This window comes from Hirundo rustica, chromosome 5 (assembly GCF_015227805.2).
Source record: "Hirundo rustica isolate bHirRus1 chromosome 5, bHirRus1.pri.v3, whole genome shotgun sequence".
In the NCBI taxonomy this organism is placed as follows: Eukaryota; Metazoa; Chordata; class Aves; order Passeriformes; family Hirundinidae; genus Hirundo; species Hirundo rustica.
The window spans coordinates 43,192,671-43,216,059 of record NC_053454.1 but is presented as its reverse complement, the minus strand read 5'-3'; the positions used below and the strand labels follow the sequence as shown (position 1 = coordinate 43,216,059).

Genomic DNA, 23,389 nt, shown 5'->3' with positions numbered 1-23,389 from the left:
CCTATTAGAAGTTAACAGCATCCCTCAAGAGAGACAGCAGAGGCTGTACAATCATCTATCCCAGGGATTGTGTGGAGGATGGGGGAAAGGAAAACCAGAAAGAATGAAGTTCTGTAGTTTCGTCTTTCATGATCATGGAAATATTGGCAGCCACAGGACCACATACCTTCTCCATAGCTGAGCTGGGTCCATGTCTATTTGTGAAGATGAAAACCCCACTGGTCACTGGTTTGGCTGGGATTTTTTCCTGTAGTCAATCAAATGACCTGATCTTTTAAAATCATGGCTGTTATAGAGATGATGAACAGAACGTAAGGTTTTTAACACCTCCCATATGCTAGGTCAGCATGGAATATTGCACCCAAGTTTCTTTATTTAAAAGCGACATTTCTTTACCTAAAGTGATCATAATTCCAGACACCATGAAGCCCTTGAGTAAGCTCTGCAGTTTCAAAACTCTGGAAGCATGCCTGCATCCATGTTGGTCCTGAGGCGGACCAGGCACAGAGAAGCATGGTCAGAAAACCAGCACCCTCTGGCCACCCTCCCTGCAGGGGCACTGGAACAGCCCGTACAGGGCCCACAGCACTGGCCCGAAGCAGGAGAGACTTTTCTTGCAGAGCTCATTGCTCACTGAGACTCATTCCTGCTGGCCAGGAGAGGGGCTGGGGGGCAACAAGGGTTGTGCAGGACAGGGACCTTCCCCCCTCTGCCCTGCTGCTGCCACCTGCTTGTCCAAGGCAGGTTGTCCTGCTACTGCCTTTGCACCTCCTAAGGAGCAGGACTGAGGCATTACTATACATAAACTAGTGAAGAGTATGCACCTCACTGCCACATTAAAGCAAGCGAATCTGAGGAGCCTGAGGATATTGTATTTTGGTTTTGCCAGTTCTTTGTCTATCAGCAAGTTTCTGGCATGGACAATATTCCTGGAATAATTAAAAATTGAATCCTTAAGACTGTGATCTTTAAGAAATTAAACAGAACCAAGGAAATTAATAAATGTCCCATTTTATTCATGTTATTTCAAAAACACAGTGAATATATTATTTTTCCTTGTCTGAGTCAATAGAATAATGGCTAGGTAAGTAACAGTCAAGCATCTGTCAAGGAGAAATTGTGCCTGACCTGGGTACTGGACAGAAAAAAATACCAGTTTTCAGTTCAATATCAAGTATTAGAACACATCATGTACCTTGACTTGAACAGTTCTATCAGATGTTATATAAAAGCTCCAAGAACACAGTCTAAACAAAAGCTCTGCAAGACACAGGAAAATTGTACTCAAAGGTTAATCAATTGTTCCCGAAAAGTAAAAAAGAAGTATTAGATACCAAAAAGTAAGTAAAGGCCAGTATCATGCAGCATAGTCATTAATTTTTTATAGCAACTAGAGAGTACAATTATTAAATTTGCAGATGACATCTGGCTGAAAAATGCTGCTGCCTTGATGGAAGACAAGGTTAACATAGAGACCAAAATTAGAGAAATGCCTTAGAGGGGGGAAAAAAACCTGTCAAACACCAAGTTCTAACACCTAGGTAGGAGTAAACAACACAAGAAGGGAAAAAGCAGGTTGAGTAGCAGCTCTAAGATCAAATCTGGTGCAGAGCAGACATGGAAAGGTGGGAGGGAGAAAGGAGAAAGAAATTATGATTGCAATCTAAATATGTTAACAATATCAAGCCATGATGGCAAAAAGCTCTGTGACAGAGCTTGCAAATTGCATGGGGAAAAACACATGGGGAAAGGCTGTAACCTGACTGCCATGTTTGATGTTCTACACAGACCTGGGCCACTGACTGAGACATCAGCATGGAGAAGGCTTCAACAAAACCTCATTGCAGCCTTCCAGAAGCTTAACGTGGTGTATAAAAAGGAGGGAGAGAGACTTTTTATACAGGCAGACACTGACAGGGCAAGGGGCAATGGTTTTACACTGAAAGAGGTTGGGTTTAGATTAGATGTTAACATGAAATTATTTACTCAGATGATGGTGAAAGACTGGAATAAGCTGTCCAGAGAAGCTGCTGCTGCCTCATTTCTGGATGTGGTCAAGACCTGGTTGGATGAGGCCCTCAGCAAGCTAGTCTAGTGACTTGCATCCCTGTCCTTGGCAGAGGAGTTGGACCTAGATGATCCTCAAGTGTCGCAGTGTCCCCTCACGCCTGGCAGGCGCTGACCACAGGCCAGCTCAGTTCTGCACTGCGGCAATGTGGATTGGTCAGGGTTACAGGCAGGGCGAGTAACCTCCTCCCGGTGGGTTCTTGGTTCCCCGCACCGGCGGATGGACCTGATGGTGTCACGACTATGGCAGTGGACAAAGGGTCAACTCTCTTCTGAGCAGGGTAAAAGGTGGTTCATTAAAGGGGAGTCTGGCAAGGAGCTCCGCCTCAGACAACTGCTGCCCAGAGAGATCCCAGATCAAAGCTGAGCAGAGACTTATAAACAGGGGAGGATCCAGGGGTGGTGACAACGGATCAGACAACCAGGGAACACGGGGGTGTAACAGGGGGTGTCAACTTCTGAACAATGAACAAATAACAAGAGAGGAGGAGGGGATTCCCCATGCACCAGCCTATCACTCGACACCTCCCCTGGATCTTTTCAGAATCCAGGGAAGGGTCCCCAAGTGACAGACCACGAGGAGAGAGGGGGATTGACAGGGACAGGTGCAGGGGAGGAATGATTGACATAAAACATCTGGTTATGTAACTAAGTCATAGGGGGAAAACCATTACAGAAAATGGGGAGGGGGCACAGTGGAATGAACCATTACAAAAATAACTTCTTATAAATCTTACAAAACTAACTTAACTTAATAAAACAACTCTTGCACCACCACACTCAAGGTCCCTTCCAGCCAAATCATTCTATTTTCAGGGAAGACAGAGAGAAATTACAAGCAAGTTACAAGCAAGGGAAGACTGCGGGAGCTGGGGCTGTCTAATGAACTGAAGACTAAGGAGAGATTCAGACAACATAGTCTGCATATATTAGCTGCCACAAGTAAGAAAATAAACAGTCCCTGTTAGTGGTGGTTATGGAAATTGTTGTGAAACAAAAGTAATTTAGTTTCCAGCACCTTTTTTACGCTCTTTCCTTCACAAGCCTGAAGCATCTGAAAGATAACATTTTTATGTAAAATAATGATTTTTAAGAATAATGCTTCTAAATAAAAGAAAAGCTTTGTTATCTTCACGTGTATCACTTTCATAAGGAATATTTCAAGACATCTTATATTTAAGTTGGTAAGAAAATGTTTTAATAAACAAATCAGCTTGCATACACTTGCAGTATTATAGACTAAAATTAAAATCACTATCCACCATCACAACAGCAAACTGCAATTTATGATGACAAAGTTTAGCTCTTGAATGACAAAAACTTAATAATTAGTAACAATAAAATCATTTCACTTTATTAATCAAAGTCCTTTGATTTTCTTACTGTTCCAAGAAAAACAGAACCAAATATTTTCAGATTTTGTTTCATGCCAAATGTTTTCATTTTCCACTTGGCTGAAGTAAGTTAGAGTAAATATTGGACATACATCATGATGTATTGTAATCTACCAATACTGTCTATTTTGCTAAACGCTAGCACCATCTACTGGTCCAGAAGGTCCTTTCAAACTTTAGAAAAAGCTGTGGAAAGTGATCCAGCCAAAATGATGCAAAATGACACTGACAGCAACACATAGTTTTTCAGTCCCTGTACAGGCAAAAGAAGAGAAAAAGGGAAATATCATCTTTTCATTATTGATACCACTTGAAAAAAAAGTAGAACAAAGTACTAAGTTTCAGTTAGGCAGAGATTATTTGAAAAGAATGAAAAGCTTAGAGTTGCAAAGATTTGGATAATGAACATTATCTTCTACTACGGTGCAACATTAATTTGCATTGGGAGACACAGAACTTCTAGTTCTAGACCCAATGATGTCTGATGAACAGTCATCAAAAATATTGGGAAAGATTATCTCTAATAGCAAGTTAGGTACCTATGGATCCTGGATAGATTGGCAAAAAACCCCCCTGGTATTACACTGCTAGCATTCAGTGCTTCAAATTCCACCATAAAACTAACTTCTGCCCTATATGTTAAAATCCAGTAAACTAGCTCATTGTAGACAATCACTGCTGTATCAATTTAGGATCTTTATGTTACACTTTAATAACAAAGGTCATTAACCTGTTGCATTTTTACATCCTTTGTTCAACCTGACCTAAAAATGTAATCTCCTTGCTGATTGGGACAATGGATCATTCCCCTGTCCCCCCGAAAGAACTAGCTCAAACGAAAACTGTCTTCAGGCAGTGCCTGGCATCCTGCCTCCTGGCTGTGCTACAGTCTTCATTTACATCCACTGCTCCTCCTACAGCTATGGAACTAAAATATTCATTCCTGTAAAAACTGTTGACAGTTCTTCAGATTTCTTGGAAAACTTAATACTACATGATATCATTTTCACAATGCAGTACTTGCAAGGAGAAGAAATCTGAGATACAGCTGTATACCACGTCATGCTGTTTCTAGAGTTAGAGGCAAGCAAGAGAAATTAGCTAAGAGACCTATAACATTACCTTGATTTCCTTAAATACAAGGACTCCCCACATTGCAGCAACAAGGCCAGGACCCTAAAGAATAAGATTAATTTGTATGTTACAGCATTTCACTAAAATTTACTCATTCTCATTACTGCTTTCAGGGTGGTTGAATTTTGCCTGGATAACACATTTAGGTCTATTTTGTATAAATAAAGCACCCATGACAAAAGCATAAACATCACTGAAATATTTACTAAATAAGATACAATAAAACCTTCATGAAGGGCTAAAGAGTCAAGAAACTGCCTTTTTTTTTCCTTCAGTAGGCACAGCTTCTTTCTAAATGACACTGTGGAGTCTGCTCCAGTAGACTCCAAAAAACATGCCTCACTTTAGTCCAAATTAGAGTCCACAATGTTTCTTAACATTTCCTTTATTAGCATGACTAACTATTGGACAAAGTTTGATTTTATTGCTCAGTATGATATCAAGAGACTGAAATATAGATGTATTTCCTGTATAGCTGGCATCTGGACAAAGCAGAAAGCCAGCCAGTGAGACAGGTCAGGGAAACTCCTGATTTTCAATGATGTTGTTGTAGAGGTTTCCTGGCTAACAGCAAACAGTGATACATAACAGCAACTTCCAGGCACTCTTGGTAATACATTTTTTCCCCTGAGAGAGCAATGATCAGAATTTTCATCTCTGATGAGAAAATATCTGAATATGAAGCAAAAACTGGCTCTGTTAATGCTTCCCATTAGAGCTGTTTTGAGAAACACTTGACAGATGTTTGGCCAGTGACCATCCTCAATGCAGCTGATGGGACACAGATATAGACAGCAAACAGTGTCTCATGCTGAATATAGGTGTGGGTGCTGTGAAATTGCCAGCTATTATTTGAGGGGACATTTCACTTCCTAGATAACGTGCATTGTGAGAGGAATGCACTTTAAAAAACAGAACAAAGTGTTGAAGGGATGTGATGAATACCTCTCTAAAGATTTTCTCCAGGGTGAAATAAAGCAGCAGTTCTGAACCTGAAGTCCAGATAGGCAGTTTCTCATCAGTGCTATCCTTACATTTTTCATTTTGTGATTTACATCCTCGCCCTTTAGGCATACTGATAACTAAATTACTAAAGCTGCTTTCCATTAATCCTTCAGTTTCTAATTGGAATGATCACAAGGTTTTTTTTCCCTCATTGCATACTGCAGAGTATATTTTGACTTACTGCATCTTGAGGCAAAGCTTAATCCCTATTAAAGTTGTTTCACTAGTTTGCTTCCAAAATACAGCTGTAAAGCAAAACTCTGGTCTTAATATTTATTAACTCTCATTTGCTGCTCTTGCATCACCAACCAACAAGTGCAGTGTCAAGAGAATAAATGCAGTTTACTTTTACCTAGTAATTGGAATTTATGCTTTAAGGGTAAATCATAAACAGGAATAAAACAGAGACAGAATGGGCCAACCTATTTTCCACACATTTGCATAAGAACATTGCTTTCAGTAGTACATAATCTGTTCTGTTTGTCCAAGAACCGTAAAAAAAAAAAAAATGCCTGACTTAAGCAAAATGACAACTAGGGGATCAAAGTCACAAATTCAAAAACATCCAGACAAAAATGTACTTCCTGGGATGAAAGCACAAAATAATTCTTCTTTTAATAATTTCAATTCAATAGTTAATACTGATATAATTATGTTTACAAAGCTTTGGCATGTACATAACCTAAAGACTCACACTCTGAATTCTTTTGGTTTTCCTTATGGTTGACATCAACCAAGATAATGCTTGTTGCAGTCATTCAGGTTTCTAAAAAACCAAAGACTAGCACAGACAAGCAGAGGAGGCACTGTATGCTTTTGACTAAAAATGCTTTAGACCCATCATAATTTCAACTCAACTCCAAAAAAAGAAGGGTAAAAAAACCTAACCAGTTTTAATTCTAGTTAGAGATCTTATTTTCTATGTACTTACTGCAGTAATTATTGGAAAGCTGACGACAGCACTGAGATAGTGATTGGCCAGGAACCAGCAGCAGTTGGCTATTGCCCAAAGCACACCAGAAACAAATCCTAGAAAAACAAATCCCAATCAAAAACATGCATAGCAAGGTACAGGCAGCAGTTTGTGGAAGTTTTATACTTATAATACAGCAATTGTATATATGTATTTTAGTATGTTAACTACTTTAACAAGCTGGCTTTGGCAAACTAAACCAAAGCTCAAAGGATGAAAATCAGCTGCTCCAACTGAAGTAGCAAACTAATTAAAGTTCATTATTTTCAGGGCAATGTGCTCTCCACTCTAGCAATCAGTTTTTGAAAATCTGCAATGTCACTTTGTTCTAGTTTCAGATTAGAACAAAAGTTGTCACTGTCTCCTAACCTTAATTACTTAACCTAATAAAAATGCTCTTTTAAAAGAAACAAGAAGTCAAATGAAGATACTTGAGAGGTGAACCACAACTCCTATACACAACTTGAACTAATCACTGCAAAATGAAGTCTGCACATCTGATAGCTTGAAGAAGTAGCTGAAATGAATTGCTAATATAAAAAACAGTCATACCTGGCAGTATGGCTTGGGGATAAACATAAGGTTTATTTTTCCTGACTGCACAGTAGATCAAAAAGTAGATGGTACTTGTAAGAAATATTCCACTGAAGTGTGCAAAAACATAATCTAAATCTGAAAGAGAAATTACAAAATATTAGTAAAAACACCAGTTATTAATTTTAACAAAATTATTTTCACTTATAACATTCTTATAGACAAAAATGCATAAAGGTGCTCCTCCTAAGAATTCAAATCTCATTGCGCTGAACGCAGCTGCCAGTCTGACTGTGGATATATGCAATCAATGACACCTATTAAACATGAACTAAAAGCTGTGTTGACTTACGACAGGCTTCTAAGCATTTCTATGCTGCGCTGTTATTTTCAGAACTCTAGTACATATTCTGGAATTAATTTAATAAAAACGTGAGAAAATCCTCAGGTGAGGCTACAAAACTGGGGTGGAGATTTTACATAATTGTAGACGGTCAAGAGAGGTTGCAATTATGTTCCTGTATTCCTATATCCTTGTTTTGTACTGTACATTTAAGGGCAAGACAAGTGCACAGACTACGTAAGCTAAATATAGTTCAGTTTTATCTTTTTTTAATCTTGAAGGATGTATCACAACTTTGATCACTATAATAATGAACAATGACAAATCCTTAATAAATTTTGTATGCACTAAGAGAGTATTTTCAACATGGTAAAGCAGAAACATGTGGGCGATCCTTGTCCTCTGGACAGGAAAGACAGCTATGGTAATGACAACATCTGTTTTGCCTGGCTGGGGAATATACACATTGCAGCATTCAAGAGAAACTGTATATGGCAATGGCCACATTATGTGTTCTCAGAAGTACTTTCCTTTCAAGATGCTGCATGCATTACTTGATAGAGTATAACCTGAATCTTAAGAAAAAATGTTTCTGGGGGGAATGTTGTTTGAAAATGGCAATTAGGCTTATGTTAAATAGTTTCAACTTAAAAAACAACATGGTTTTAACTACTTATGTTGTTACATATCTGCTCTCCTCATCAGTTATGCTCAATCTTCTCTTCCTTTATTGCTGTTGGCAATTGGAAAGCTCGCGCCCTTGTTTAACTCACTCTCCCCTCATACAAACTCTGTATTTTGAGAATGCTAGTATTTAATGCCTTCAGAAACATACCTGTGAGTTAAGTATGATAGTCTTTGGGCTGTTTCTCAGTGTTTTTTATGGTGCAATTCACCTCTGAGAAAAAGGGAGTGCTAGGGCTATGACTGTAACAAGTGAAGTACTGCAGAACTGATGAATTGTCACGGTATAGTGTCAGACACATCACGAATTTCACCCTAAGCCTTCAAAAAAGCAGGAGAACACAATGAAATGAAGAAGTGATCTATTAGCTTTTACCAAACTGACTTGCTCCTGTGTATACAGTTTCATTTCTTCTTCCATGGTCCTTGATGTAAAGTACTGGTACAAAACTGGAACCGTAGAGTATTCCAGCTACTACAGCCAGGCTACAGCCTCTTTAAAAAGAACAAAAATTGGAGAAAATAGCCTTGCATGAGTAAAGGAAGTAGACAATATATGTAAGCCCAGTACTGCAGGTAAAAACTCTGCATCATATAAAAACTGCTAGCTACAAAAATAATACATTTTAGCATATTTTTATTTTCTAGTAGAGAAATAGTTCAAGTAGTTTCCCTCTACTTTGTAGCCAAGCACCACACTGTTGTAAAAGCCAGCAATCTAGATTAATGACATGGGAAATTAACTAACTAGGATTTCTTGAAAGCAGAGCTAGGGGACAACAAACTGAAATTCAATTTAAAATGCTCCCACCCTCACCTTTGTTGTTGCAATCTATATATTCCTTATAACTTCACAGGTTCATTGCCTCTTCTGTCCCCTTCTCCACAGACTGCTGTGCTCCTGACAGTCTCCATGCTCCACAGTGGCTTCTTGGTAGCTTGCTTCCATTTGGGAGCACTTTTAATGTCTCCTACCATACTGCCACACCTTCTCCAGCTGTATTCACTTGGAAACCACACCTGGAAGCATGTCATTAGCACAGGCCTCTTCTATGCTGCAATGCTAATCAATCAGGTGCTAAAACTCATCTCTGTAATTACTGAGTTGATACTGTTATTTACTTTGCCAAATGATATTTTTCACAGTAGTACCTAATACTTAATTGGTAAGGTTGGACACACTCCACAGTGCCAACGGAACAATCTAAATAGCTGTGCAACTATTCATATATAGATTTGCACACTACACATGTGTAGTATGTAAAAACCTGTTATTTATTAGTGTTTGACTTTGCTAGGAAACCATAAGACACAAATTCTGCTCATACACTGTGTTTAACTACTTTCTCTGGCTACTTTCTATGCACCACTGAAATAATTGTTAGCAACTTACATGAGTCTCCTTTTTGCTGGAGAAAGTTTGTTCACCCATGAGTCTTCAGTGGTATCTTCAGAAGCATTAATAGACTGCAAAAAACAAGAGTTTTCACACAAGTTTAGTCTAGTTTGATTTCTTAAAAGGTGCAATTTCTTAAAGTGTCTTCTGTGATTCAGTCTGGTAGACTGGAATCTCCAGAGAGCATTGAGCACAGCTAGAAAACTCAGGGCTCTCTGTTCAGGTATCCCCTGAGCACTGATCTCTAACAGTAAGGTACAATGCCAGCAGGAGCCTGTGGTTCTCCAGCTCTCTTGCATACTTTGGGCTCCCTGAGGAGCCAGTCTGGTACCCCTCAATGGCCTCCAGCCTGTGTCACAGATGATGATGACAGTCAGGCACTCCTGACAGATGCGGCCTTTCACCTAAGCACCCTCACCAGCTTTACAGCTAATGTTCAATTGAAATTGCTTTCTCTTCTCATACATGAAAGTAATACACTTTTATATAATCTCTACCATAAAGAAGGACGACTTTCTAAGCCATCTAAAGCTGACAAACAAGAAAGAACACTTGGGAATACCTCTTCCGTTGCTAATATTCAAAATGATATCCAAGATCCACATATTAAAATACAAGCAGTACATATTTATGTTGTTTCACATAGTCTACCATAAATCCTAGCAAACCTAGCAAACACATTTTTTGTTTTAAAATATATATGTATTTTCACTGCTGTAAAATAACAACTGTAGAGTACTTACACTTTCTCTCAGTAAAGGTGTGCTTTCTAAGGAAGGTGAAGAACTCTGGACTTCAGTTTTTATAAAAAGAAATATGACAGCACTCAGAAGAGAAAAATACACCAATAAATACCATGTCAGTTCATAAGGACATAACATTTAGCGTCCAGAGACTAAAGTTTCATTTGGAGGCATATTCCTTTGTTTTCATTATTACCCTAGAGTCACTGCAGTGTACTTAAAAAATGCAATTGCTTTAAAGTCATAACTTACTATGATTATATATATATATAAAAGATATAAAAGATATAAAAGATATAAAAGTATTAATTTTAAGTTATTAATTTAACTTAGCTAACAGACAACCTAAGTGAAAGTAAGCAAATAAATCAGGTTTTGTATCACTTTCATAGATCTTTCTCCTTATGTAATGTGATTGAAACATCTGCTTTTAACAGTGTGTAGTTACAACCACACTAACAGCAGATGCTTTAGCTAACAGTGCCCTTTTGTACCAAACCACACATAAATGGAACACATACTTGAAATTTCTATATGGAACAGCTTAAGCCTGCACAGAATTGTCTCTATACGCACAGAGAATGTTAATTTTTAGTCCTGCATCATATGTGAGGGATGGAATACTGCTGCTACAGGGCCTTGTGAGCCTGCAGAAAGAAAAGGGATATTGCTCAATGCTGCTTAGTGCATTAAGTGAATAAAATGGAGAAGAAAGGATAATATTACTACTCCTAACCCCGCCTCCAGGAGATCAGGTAAATACACGTAGTCAGAACTGGAAGGATCTGCCTCTAGCTTTTTTTTACTGCTTTTTACTTTTATGAAGAACATTTTAATCATCTAGGAATTTCTTCCCCTAGCTGTAAACAGAACATTTCCATTTGAAAAAGGATTAATCTCTCACTGATGGAATAAACATTGGTATAAAAGGATGCCAGTTTCCTCCAGAGGAAGGATACAGATTCCACACAGGAGGCTAAAATGAAAAGCCTGCTTCTGAGCTCCACAGAGCAACGTACATAAGCTTTGTGCAGTTTGCCAGGAAAACGTTTGCTCACTATCTCTCTCTCCCTGTTGGTCACTCCTCCATGATATCTCAGAAACAGGAAGCAGGTGGTGAGCTGCATGAATTCATCAGGCAGGAATAGCAGTACTGCTATACTTTTCTCAGTAACTCCCAAAATCATGTGCCACACGTAACAGGAATGGATACAAAGCTGCAGACTCTTAGAAAAGAAGAAAACTGGAAGCAAAAATCATGGATCTAAGACAGAAGCTCTCTCCTATCAATCAGAAATGGCTTATCTCCAGGTTCTTAATACCCTCGTTTTCCGAAAGGCATTATGTTCATGTTCTGTCAGCATGGTTACAGTAAGCCTTTAGGATTTAGGGCCATCTTCCCAGCCACCCAGTTGGAAAGCAAGAACACTGCTACATAATAAAGATCCTCTTTCCCCTGTGTTTAAACCAAAATGTATGCACTCATACAAAGAGCAAACACGCAAAAAGAATAACGTCCTTCCGAAAATGCTGAAAGAAGACGCTGCGTGGGATTTGGAAATGTGCCACAGAGCTACTACAGGCAGGAAAACATGCAAAGCCTCTGGCCTTTCGTGTACCACAAAGTACCAGGGAAGGGGTTCTGTGGCATATTCTGTTGTTATGAGATTAAGATTTGTACCCCTGACTGAGTGAAGTGAGATAAGAAATCTGAGGTTTTTTCAACAAGATTCTTTTAGTCAGCCTGTCCTCTGACAGGATCTGAGGAAAAGGGACCATGAGAATAACGTAGCTAGGGAGTCAACCTGTGCATCTCTGCTTTGCCTTGAACATGCCTACCAGCCAAAAAAATATACTTTTGTGTTTATGGATAAGCATTTCACTCCTCTCTTGGATAATATGTCGGTATCTACATGAACACTGACCTGCTAGGGATGAATAGCTCATGAATTTGGTAGTAAAATGATTTGCCAAAAAACCTTCAATACATTCATTCTCTTGCTAAGTCATTCTGGTGGTTGGTTATTAAATATATATTTTACATAACAGAAATTCATTACAAGTATCAATTTTTACCTTATAAGTGAAAGTCCAGCTCCAATATAATTTAAGATTGGTCTTGATACCTCTTCTGGGTCAATTCCAAACCAACCAAACCTGGAACATTTAACCAGTTTCACTTAGATGCACTGACTTTATACAAATAGTTAAATTATAACCTAGCCTTTGAAGCCGTGACTCATGTAAATGATTCTGCTTAAGTATATATTTTCAGTATTAGATCAGTTCTTCAGTTGGCTCTCAAAAAACTATGTCTACTGCACAAAAACAACTTTTAAATTGATTTTCCTTTTTTTTAATATGTATATTTATAAACTGAAGTTAAACTTTTTTTTCAGACCAGATTGCAGAAGAAAAAAAATACAAATATGTACTTGTTTTACATTAAGAAATACATTATTTATTGACTCAGTAACTTCACTGGGCATTCTTCTTTCTATTAAAACAGAGGAAATACAGAAAGCTAAAATAGTTAACTTGAGTGAGAAGGCAAAGGTTTTAATATATAGGATAAATCCTCTTTAGTGGTAGACTTGGCAGTGTTACATTAATGGCTGGAGTTGATGTCTTAAAGGTCTTTTCCAACCTGAATGACTCTGATTCTACAGGTGAGTTTTCACTGCAGTTATTAATGAAGACTTGGCAGCATTAATGATGGTATTAATTAATTAATGACTTAAGATTTAAAACATACTTAACCTTGAACTTGCCCAACCAGTCAGCAAATTGAAAGAAGCCCATATCAAAAGACCAAGAGCTAAGCCAATAGTCTTAACAATAGGGACAACCGTAACATTGCCTGAAATAAAAAACCACAAAACTGAAATCAGTTAAAAAATAGAATGTGATCTTGTATATGTTTGCTTTAGGTTCCATGCCTGGTTGGAAGGCAAAGAAATTTAGGAAGCTACAAGGTAGTAAGAAATAGTGTTTTTAAAAAAATAAATACACTGGACATGGACTTTTTCTCCATGTAGTTTTAAACATTACCTTTGTTGCGAATTTGCCTCGTATACAATAAACATAATAAAACAGTGTTTACTATAAGGGTGAGGTCCATTAACAGCGAGGCTTTAACGAATTGAATAACTACTAAATAACTACCACCCAATATTTGGAAAAGTTTCAAGAATTGGAATCTCTTTATCCTCACCTGTAGCCCACACAAAACCTCCAACCATAGCCAGAGGCCAAAACCGGGGGCAATTCTGGATCAAATTGACCACCAAAGAAACCATCCATATGGAGGCACAGAGAATCCATTGGAAGAACATGCCTGTGGAAAAATCAAATGCACACAATAGGGAATTTGTAGAATACTGCATGTGTGAAACTCTTAACAGGGTATGTTTATCTTCGATACAGTAGTAGAGAAAAAAATCAAAAAGGCGGCCACTGCCTTTGTGAATGTCAGGAAACCTTGTTAATTTATCCAAGGGATGTATTTTTAGGGTGGGTAATAATTTGCTTAACCTTTTCCTTATCATGCATTCTTCCTACAGAGCTGCAAAAGACACTGTGCTGGCCAAAGTTTACACAAGCCCTGATTCTTAAACACATGAAAATTTTGATGGACTTCTGACAAAGATCATATTCAGCTGCTGCAAGCTTCTCCCACCACCCCAGTAGTTGCTAACACAGATGACTTCAACAGGATGAAACTTTTTCAAAGCTCAAGCTTTCTCAGTAATCCCAGACACTGACAATGATCAGTGATAGATCCCTTCTATCTCTGTAGATTCTTGAAGGGTCAGTTAGGCAGACCAGTTAACTTCATTCCAGCTGCGCTAAGATTTTCCCTTTAAAGTCTAAACTTTTTAGGATCATACTTGGCACAAAGAGCAGAGGCTATATCCAGCCTGTAATGCAGGTATTATATTGCAATAACATAATGGCAAGTTTATTCATATAGGGATCTGGTAATTGGTTATGTTTCACATAAACACAGAAATTTAACATAAACATAGTCAAGTGGTAATATTCCAAGTAGGAAAGAGGAATGGCTATTTCCTGTTACCAAGTCACCAAGTAAAATTATTAACATTTCAGGTTTTGTTTTTATGTTAGGTTCACAATTGAAAGGCAATGCTCCAAAGTCCAAAAACTTCTACCTTATTTTTAAATAATACTCTATGTATCTGAGAATTCCCATAAAGGTAGAACAAAGGACATTCCCCTTTCCATTGTGAAATTCTCATGAAATGTACATCATCACTGTCAAAGTGCACAACTTATCAAAAGGCTCTTCTAAAGATATGCCACATCCTGAAGCAGTATTACTGCTTTATAACCTAACAACAGCAGACAAACACAGTCTCTGGATTAAGGCTATCATGATTTTTTTTTACAATTAGCATTGCAAGTCTAGTACTTGCTGGTAAAAAATTATTCCTATTAGCAAAAACAGTAAACCAAACAAAAGAATATAATTAAGTTTACCATCACCAGTATCATATTTCTTGACAGGCACAAAGTTTGTCCCAAACAGAAGGACAGCTACTGTGGAAGAAGTAAAGCCAATAGCTAGATCTGTTCCATTGCTGACGTTAACAGCACTGTAAGCTTTCCCGATATTCATCTTTGTTCCAAAGGTGCTTCTTTTTGTGTTGTTTTGCTGCAGATCCTAACAGAATCTGAAATCAAGGAGTGGAATTAACTAAGTGCACTGTTAAATAATACCAACCTAGTTCAGAAATCTAAACCTAAAGGACCTGACTTATCAACCTTTTAAAAGCTGAAATGATCTACAAAGTGTACTGTAGAACCCATGAAAATCTGCCATAAAACATGAATTAAGTGACTTAAGAACACATGCACAATAACCCTCAATACCATGTTTTGTCTGAAGACACAGAAAGTGAATGTAGAGGTGCACTCAAAGGTTATGAGGATGTGAACCTGTGAGGGCTATGGGAAGCACTGATGCTTTAGTGTAGCCAAAGGGGTGGGGGTCACACAGGGGTGTGTCACAAAAATGGGGTTAGATAAAATCTTAATCAGCAGAAGCAGTTACAACAGACCCATTGTCAAGAAGTCAGGAACTGGTGCAGAAATTTCACAGGTGGGATCAATATGGAATCATAAAGTAACCACAGGGATTGCTCTAGCTGATACTAAATATGAATAAAAGTTCCTATTTCTGTGGGGAGCAAAGTGAAAAGCTGCCTCTAAAATCTCTTTGTTCATTCCACATACATATAATAAGACGAAGATCACTTTAATTCTAGAATACCTCTGACTTTTTTAAAAGGGGGAAAATCATCTTGAGGTTACAATCAACAGAGGTGCCACACATATACTTTTGATATGGAGTATAACTTTGACAGAAAAGGTATCTCTGAGGACAACCACAACAATGTGAACTTTATAAATAATCTTAATACAACACTCAAAAGACTACACATAAGAAAAGCATTTGGAAATTTAAGTTCAAATGGCAACAGGATACTTAATATGCTGTTATAGCAATACACATGAAATCCTCTGGTCAATGTAATGCTATTTACACTGAATCAAAAACCATGCCAGTGCAGTTTGTTTTTCCCCATTGTAGGTGGACTAGCTACTGCCTGGAGAAAGAAGCTGAAATAGGACGGTGGAAATTTTGCCCAGTCTTGTAAAAGGTGTTGTGACTGCACTCCCTGCACAAGAGCTGAGCTGCTGAACACTTTCATCTTATTTTATCTAGTCTTACCTTCTCCACACCCCTTAGGACACTGAGAACTGTATCTGCTGAAGTTATACTTTTATCCACAGCTTCAGCAGGGCCATCTGCTGAAATTATTTACATAGCAGATGAGAAGTCTGATTGCACAACTAATATAGCAATTTAATCTCCAGAATTCTTCCCCTTGAAAGACAATATATTTTTACCTTGAGTTAAACAGTGATAACATTTAAAAGACACATCATTATGATGGCACAGCTGTTTCCATTAATATTATATTTTTCTCCCTCACTCTTCATCTTTCTTTCCTACTTAGAGGATAAGCTTCTCCAATAACTCTTCACTGCATTTAAAACTCTTCTACAAAGTATGTCTTACCCAGGACCTGTAGACACTGAGCAGTTCAAATATTAATGCTACGACTTCTTCAAAGGCTTGACTTCACAGGATACACTGTGACATGCTGTGAACAGATTAATACACAAAAAGGCTGACATAAACTTTTTCATTCCATCAAACTTGACTCACTGAGTGAATACATTTAATTCATCTAGTGGACAAGTAAGGCACAAGAGTTGGGTTTTGCCCAGAAGACCATCATTCTGTTCAGGATGCAGAAATAAAGCTGATTAAACTGCAGCTCTTTGAATGCAGAAATCATCACTTTCGCCTTCAAATTTTAAAGGTCATTAGTATTTTATCTGCATAATAACTTATTTATTTAAAGTGGTTATCAGTCTTTTTAGTTCTGCATGGAGAAACGTTACTTTAAAAAATATTTCAGTTTTGTATCTACTAAGAGAACTGGGCAATATATTTTTCTGCTTGTTTCCTATCTTCCAAAAAATCTCTATATTGGGCACAATGAAGACTTTTGCACAATTGGAAAACCAGAATCATCATCTCCACCACAAACGTGGAGAGGAAAGACAACTTCCACTTAACTAAGAGGACGCTTCATTCACCCCGCCTAGAACTCTGTAACATTCTAAAACTTGGGACACCTAGTGCCAAATTTGGCTAAATTTCTCACCCAACTTTCAACTCCATTTCAAATCCTTTGAGAGAAAGCTTCATCTGACAAGGCCTGAAGCAACCTGCTCTAACTTTGATGACAGCACTGCTTTAAGCAGTGAGTTGACCTCTACAGGCCCCTTCCAAGCAAAGTAATTCTACTATTGTATGAGAAAATGTCAACAGCAAATAATAAATTGTTACACAGCATTGGCTGTGTAACAACTCTACATACTTTCTACTTCAGAGAGCTTCTGATAATTCACTAAAAGCATCTTTTCTTCAATCCTAGGTTATTGCCAGATGGACTTGCATATGTGCCTCCAAAGACTTAAGAGGTAAACAAGTACCAAACTAGAACATTTGTTGAAGCTGCTACGCTCTTAGAGCTTAGTGGTTGTATCTGAAACTCAGGAAGATGCAAATGCAATTGATACTGTTATTGAAGGCCTTTTTTCCCACTAAGTTGCCCTTGCTGAAGGGCACTTCAGGACTCCCAAGCAGCAGAAAAAACAGTTTTATTGTCGGATATTGGAAATTTGTTGCTCTTTTCCTACTAAGTTCACTGGCTCACCCACTGGAGTGTTGTGGTCTGCACTGCCACACTTGCCTCAGAAATATGACACCCACAACAAATCAGGATGCTCACTTACTGCAACAGCAACACATCGCTGCAATCTCTGCAGACAGGGACAAAATCAAGAGGCCTCGTCTCTGAGAGCTTTCATCTCAATGGAGATCCAAACTGCTGCTAAGGCTTCTAAGAACCTCTTCGCTAGTTGAGTGGGTATGTTTAAATATTGCATGTCGAATTGACTGTTTACTTGCACATTTCTCCTTTTATGCATTTACCATTAAGGGTTGATAGTTTCACCCTTAACTTAGGACACGCCTGTCAGTTCCGAGATGGCTCACATCAACCCAAGTGACACCATAACCATTGCTCTAGAAATGTATCTTTGCTTCCCTGAGCAAAGGGAATGTTGTTTAAAATGTCTTTTAAAAGGCATTCTTCGGGCACTGTTTTCACTAAGCGCTATCACGGAACCAGGAAAACGCTCAGCTGACAGCTCCACCCGGGCCGCTGTGGCTTCACTGACGCCACCGCACCGGCGCTGCGGCGGGGCAGGCCCGGGCTGCGGGCGGGACACGGCCCCGGCCGCCACGGCGTGGCAGGGCAGGGCAGGGCAGGGCAGGGCAGGGCAGGGCAGCCCGGCCACTCGGCACCGAGACCCGAGGGGATACCCGAGAGACCCCGCTCCAGCCGGACGCCTTCCTTCCCCCAGCGCCCTGTGCCCGGCTCAGCGCCACGGCGAGTTTCAGGGCGCTCCGCTCCGGGGCGGAAGGCGGCCGGGATTGGCCCGTACCAACAGATCCCCGGTCCCGTCCCGTCCCGTCCCGTCCCGTCCCGTCCCGTCCCGTCTCTCCACGCGCACAGCCCCCGCTGTCCGCGCCCCCCCGCGCCCACTCCCGCCGCGCTCCCGCCGGGCCCGCGCACAGCCCCCGCCGCCGCTCACCGCGGCCTCCCGCCCGCGCCTGCGCCGCCCGCGCCTCGGCCCGCCTCCAGCCGCCTGCTTCCTTCCATCCGCTTCTTCCCGCGGGCCTCTCCTTCCCCGTCCGGGAGCGCGGCCCGGTTTTCGACTGCCTATGTCTCGCCGCCATGGCGGAGGCGCCGGCTTCCCGTCTGGCGGGGAGGAATCACTGAGAGGAAACTTAAATTAAGGCACTCATGTCGTGATAAAAGTACCTTTGGTCCTCCCGGCCGTAAGCGCGTGGATGAGACTCCTTAGTGGAAGTGCGGCTGTGGATTCAACAGGCCGGTGCTGGGACCATAACTGAAGATTCACAGAATCAGTTAGGTTGGAAGAAACCTCTGGAGACCATCGAGTCCAGCCTGTGACCCCGGACCACCAAGTCAGCTAGATCATGGAGTGCACCAAGAGTCACATCCCGTCTTAAGCACCCCCAGGAGCAGTGACTCCAACACCTCCCCGGACAGTCCATTCCAGTGTTTAATCACCTGCTGAGTGTCATGTCCAGTCTTCAACACCTCCACCACCTCCCCCTACACTGCAATGCTTTCTGTGAAGAAATTCTTCATAATGTCCAACCTAAACCTCCCCAAGCTGAGCTTGAGGCTATGTCCACTCATCCTGTTTCTGGTTGCTTGGGAGAAGAGGCCAACCCCACCTGGCTACAACATCTGTTCAGGTGGTTGTAGAGAGCAGTAAGATCTCCCCTGAGCCTCCTCCAGGTTAAACACCCCCAGCTTCCACAGCCGCTCCTCGCAGGACTTGTACTCCAGAAAAGGCACCCAAGTTTTGGCAGCACTTGCCCAGGAACATAGACAGGGTTGCAAGATGGGGCTGCTCGCAGAGGGGACAGCATGCCCTCCTTGCAGCTCCTCCGGCCCCTGAGGTCCCCCCGGCTGCTGGAGGCTGTCACAGGGCTGGGGCTGCAGGCACCTGCGGAGGGGAGCAGGCATCTCAGGGCAGGCAGGGACATTTCAAGGCCATGCAGCAGCTTCTGGCCCTGTGGTGCGCAGCAAGGCAAGGAAAGCACCGAACCTTGTCAGGGCATCCAGGTTTTTATTTTTCTTAAGCACAAAAATTGCCACTTGGTAGTCTGGAAGCCCTTTATGTTGTTTGGCAACCAAAATCAAGTCGGAAAAAAATCTTTTGCATGATGTTAAGAAGAGATGTTTGCAGATTTCCCTGTAAGGATTTGATCCGGACCAGTTAAAGCACAGACTATTAGTCAGCATGTTTAGTCACGAAGCAAACATTTCTCTCTGTACTCTTGAAGTACAGTTTCCAGATGGCAGCCTAAATTGATCTCCTTACAAACACAGCATGAGCCTTCTAAAGTAATGCTCCATATTTTGCAAATCAAACCTACATTACCCATAATAAGGGCTTACTTTGTTTTTCTGGAGAATAAGTTGTCAGTCATAAAGCTAGAAATGCATCATTTATCAGTCATTTTAAAATAAATGTCTGTCCATGTGTCATTTAGAGATGAATAGCAGAACAACTCTATGGAAACAGTATGGCTATAGTGCATCCAAGAGAAATAATGTTCCCTATCTTAATCAGAAAGGTAGCCCACAGAAAAAAGAATTCTAAAGACACTGCAAGTATTTGTGTTACATTATTTTGTTCAGAAAAAAAGTGGTAGGAAAAATGTTAACCTTTTACATTGGAGTGTCTGCACATAGAAAGTAAGAGCACACATGTTAAGGAACCTAGTCTATAACCACATCCTTTCAGGTGCCCAGGGATAAAGAGAAGTCAAGATGCAGGACCTTGTGACTCGTGGGCATTGGCACACTCCACCTGTCTCTGCAGACTTGCCAGAGACCTCCTGCCAGGAGCAGTGCAGGCCACCTGCTGCTTCAGATTCTGCAGCTTGTCTAGCACCAGCAGAAAACCTCTTCAAATGCAGGTATAGGTGGAGATGAATTGCAAAGTTAAACAAAAACTAAACCAAGCAAAAGAAAAAAAAATTGCAAATAGTTAATCCAGCTGTTCATTCCCATTTAAAAACTATACCTAGGTGAAGGACTAGAAAATGCTTCTTTAATTCCCCTCTTCCATTCAGTGCTATTTTGCTATTTTCATATATTAGATTTTATATTCTTGTATTTCTCACCTTAGGAAGGTACAACACTGACCATGACATATAGGTATAAGAAGAAATGACATGAAAAGCTGAATTTAATGGATGCAGATGGCATCCATTACAGCATGGAACAAATACAAAATCTGACAGACATTACAGGCTAGCTGTAGGTAGCAAAGTGAAATAATTTAGGCCAGAATTTGGTCAGACAACAACTGCTGTTCTGAAAGTTTGTCTTAAATATTTTATTACCACAGAGGAAGTATTGTTCCAGCTTAGTAGTGCCCTTCAGTGTTTTGCTGAAGCTTTGGGTTAGAAGATTCCAGAAAGAAGAATAGTACCCACCTGAAGAAAACCCATTTTCTTTGTTTCTTATGAAACGCAGTGAAATGTTTTATTATTATTTTTTTTTTTCCAGACAACTCCATAGTAATTTCAGCCTTCCTTATTTTATGGTATCTGCTAGGGTACTGGAGCTGTACACCATGAGGGCTGAAATAAAAAAAAAAAAAAATTCACTTGATATTTTGCCTTTTAAAACTCCAAAATTAGAGGCAAACATCTGTTAAACTAACAAGATACTCTGTTCAATTTACTTGATTTTCTACCACCTTCCATTCCAAAGAACATACCTCAGAAGAGAGTTCTCTCTTCTGAACATGGAAAATAAAGGAAATACCATTGCTATTATCACATTTAGAAAGCCTCAAAAAACCCCAGCAGTCAACACTGTACATCAATGTGTACACCACATTACAATTTCAATGCTACAAATGAAATGAGAAGTGAAGAACGACTCTTCATATCCTTTTATAATTTCCTCCAGATAATCTTTAAAGAGTAACAGTAGAAAGATCATATAGATTACAGAGAATTTCAGAGAATTGTTATAGCAGAGGAGAGCTGTTACTTACTGGAGTGTACAGTGCTTTGGTGCTGCTTGGTTGTAATAGACAGGTGCTGTGTACATGCAGGAGCCAGTTATTTGAAAACAACTGTGATGCATTTCCAACTCAAGCAACTTGTCTAGAGCTTTTGGAATAAATTCTCTTTGTTTGGGATATGTCCCATCAGTCAAAGTTGAGCTAAAAAAAGACAGAGAGAAGAACTGAAGTGGAGCAAGAGATTTCTTACAATCCTGATTCCCCCAGATTTGGAGAAAACAGGTGACAGGAAGGCTCTTTTACTGGATATGGATACTAGAATTTTAACCTGACAGTATATATTTAGACAAAAAGTAAGGATAAGTGATGGCTTGTGAAAAAAAAATACACTCATAAAGTTTTATAAATTCATATTGGACCAATATGAAACATAAGCTAACTTCTTAACTGTCTATTCTCCTTTAGTATTAGCAGTGGAGAAGAGAATATCTCCATTCTTTGAATTACAGTGAACATATACATTTTATTATTTTAAACTTGGACTAGGAAAGGAGTCAGATGTCAGAGGTTTGCCCTTAACTTCTGTCTGCCCCAACTTTTCCAGCTGTACGGGATTATGCTATGCCTTGCTTCATAAAGCACAAACAGAAGACATTCCTTGAGCTGTTTAATAGCAGATTAATAGCATTTTAAAATTGGCTATGTGTTTTTTCACTTCTCATCACAACAATATATGATTCCCAAAAGTTCTGAAATCCAGGGAGTGGGCAGTACTTCAAACTCAGAAAACCCCCAAAAAACTATTCAGGAAAGGGAATTTCTTCAGTACATTTGTATGCAGTGCACTAGAGGGCCCTCAGGAGTTAGAAATAGATGGAATGCACTTTTGAAAGGCACATACCTCACAGAACTTTTCATTACAGAATTTAAAATAGAAGTTGCTGTGGTTTTGTGTGTGGGGTTTGTTTGGTTTGGTTTTTTTTATAACGTGAGGTTCATGTAAGTTTATAGCAGTTCATATGCAAGCACCTCTCAGTAAAGTTAGCTTCTCAAGAGTTCTTAGCTTGCAATGAAATACCTAAATGTGAACCACACTTAAAAGTGAAATACGTTCTAGATGCCAGCTTTTACTCAGTTACTTTTATTAATCTAAGGAGTTTACCAGAACAAAGGATGTGTCAAGCTGAATAGGTAAGAAATTTTATTTTTATAGCAATATATGTACAATATGTGCTTATTCTTTGTTTCTTGGAAAGGATATATAAGCCACTGTAATTTTATTTTTAAAACTATAGCTAAATTCTTTTTATGGTTTCACAAGAGTGAAGAGGATTAACCATCTTTCAATTTTAATGTGCATTTATGAATTATGGGAACTATATTCATAGTCAGCTAGGGAAATTTGGCACTACTAATATATTTTTATATTAGTGAATATGTGCATATTTAATTACTAGTCACTGATTCGTATTTGGATCATTTACAACATTTCCATAAAATGAGATTTAGTGAAGACTTTTTCTCGTAAGAAAAAGATAATGATCTGGTTTTGACAAGCATTTCTTCTAATGCTGGAATGAATCCAGCTGAGTTTGAAAATTGAGCCTGTATTTAATGGTTTTGGTGTTTGATTTATACTGTAATGAGAAAGTAAAATATGTATCTTGACAAATTCCTACATGCATACTTCCTCATCTAGAACTTCTTATCTCTGAAAAATATAGAGCCACAAATGCTATGTGTGAGTAATGAAAGGAAATGCTACTATTTTCTTTTTGCAGTTTGCAAAGAAGATACATAGATCTTTTAGACTACAAGTCAGTAAACTTTGCTTACGCAGCTGGCTCCATTCATTCTCTGAAACCAATC

The 23,389-nt window shown here is 39.5% G+C and overlaps 1 protein-coding gene across 4 annotated transcripts; it reads right to left on the bottom strand.

Moving 5' to 3' along the window:
• Positions 1-3,169: 3,169 nt before the first annotated feature.
• On the bottom strand, positions 3,170-18,561 carry TMEM144 (transmembrane protein 144). Of its 4 annotated transcripts, none has more exons than XM_040065266.2 (13): positions 18,533-18,561; positions 16,380-16,464; positions 14,774-14,967; positions 13,488-13,610; positions 13,034-13,133; positions 12,350-12,430; positions 10,274-10,355; positions 9,528-9,601; positions 8,511-8,629; positions 7,126-7,245; positions 6,532-6,629; positions 4,584-4,637; positions 3,170-3,714 (listed from the first exon to the last, which is right to left on the bottom strand). In XM_040065266.2, exons 3-13 carry the CDS (start codon positions 14,910-14,912, stop codon positions 3,631-3,633), a joined length of 1,074 nt encoding a protein of 357 aa, XP_039921200.1. In that variant the 5' UTR covers positions 14,913-14,967; positions 16,380-16,464; positions 18,533-18,561; the 3' UTR covers positions 3,170-3,630. The 4 variants fall into 4 exon arrangements, with proteins under 4 accessions (XP_039921200.1, XP_039921203.1, XP_039921202.1 ...); XM_040065269.2 differs by lacking the exon at positions 18,533-18,561 and adding an exon at positions 17,669-18,034 and having other exon boundaries at positions 8,520-8,629; XM_040065268.2 differs by lacking the exon at positions 18,533-18,561 and adding an exon at positions 17,669-18,031 and having other exon boundaries at positions 14,780-14,967.
• Between the last annotated feature and the right edge of the window lie 4,828 nt (positions 18,562-23,389).

What these genes read in the sequence shown, in the direction of transcription:
- TMEM144 (XM_040065266.2), bottom strand. Translation starts at nt 14,912, where the DNA reads ATGAATATCGGGAAAGCTTACAGTGCTGTTAACGTCAGCAATGGAACA. An exon ending in AGGTTTTGTGTGGGCTACAG is followed by an intron (nt 13,134 to 13,487) that starts GTGAGGATAAAG and finishes TTTTTATTTCAG; the next exon opens with GCAATGTTACGGTTGTCCCT. An exon ending in CCAGCAAAAAGGAGACTCAT is followed by an intron (nt 8,630 to 9,527) that starts GTAAGTTGCTAA and finishes TTCTTTTTAAAG; the next exon opens with AGGCTGTAGCCTGGCTGTAG.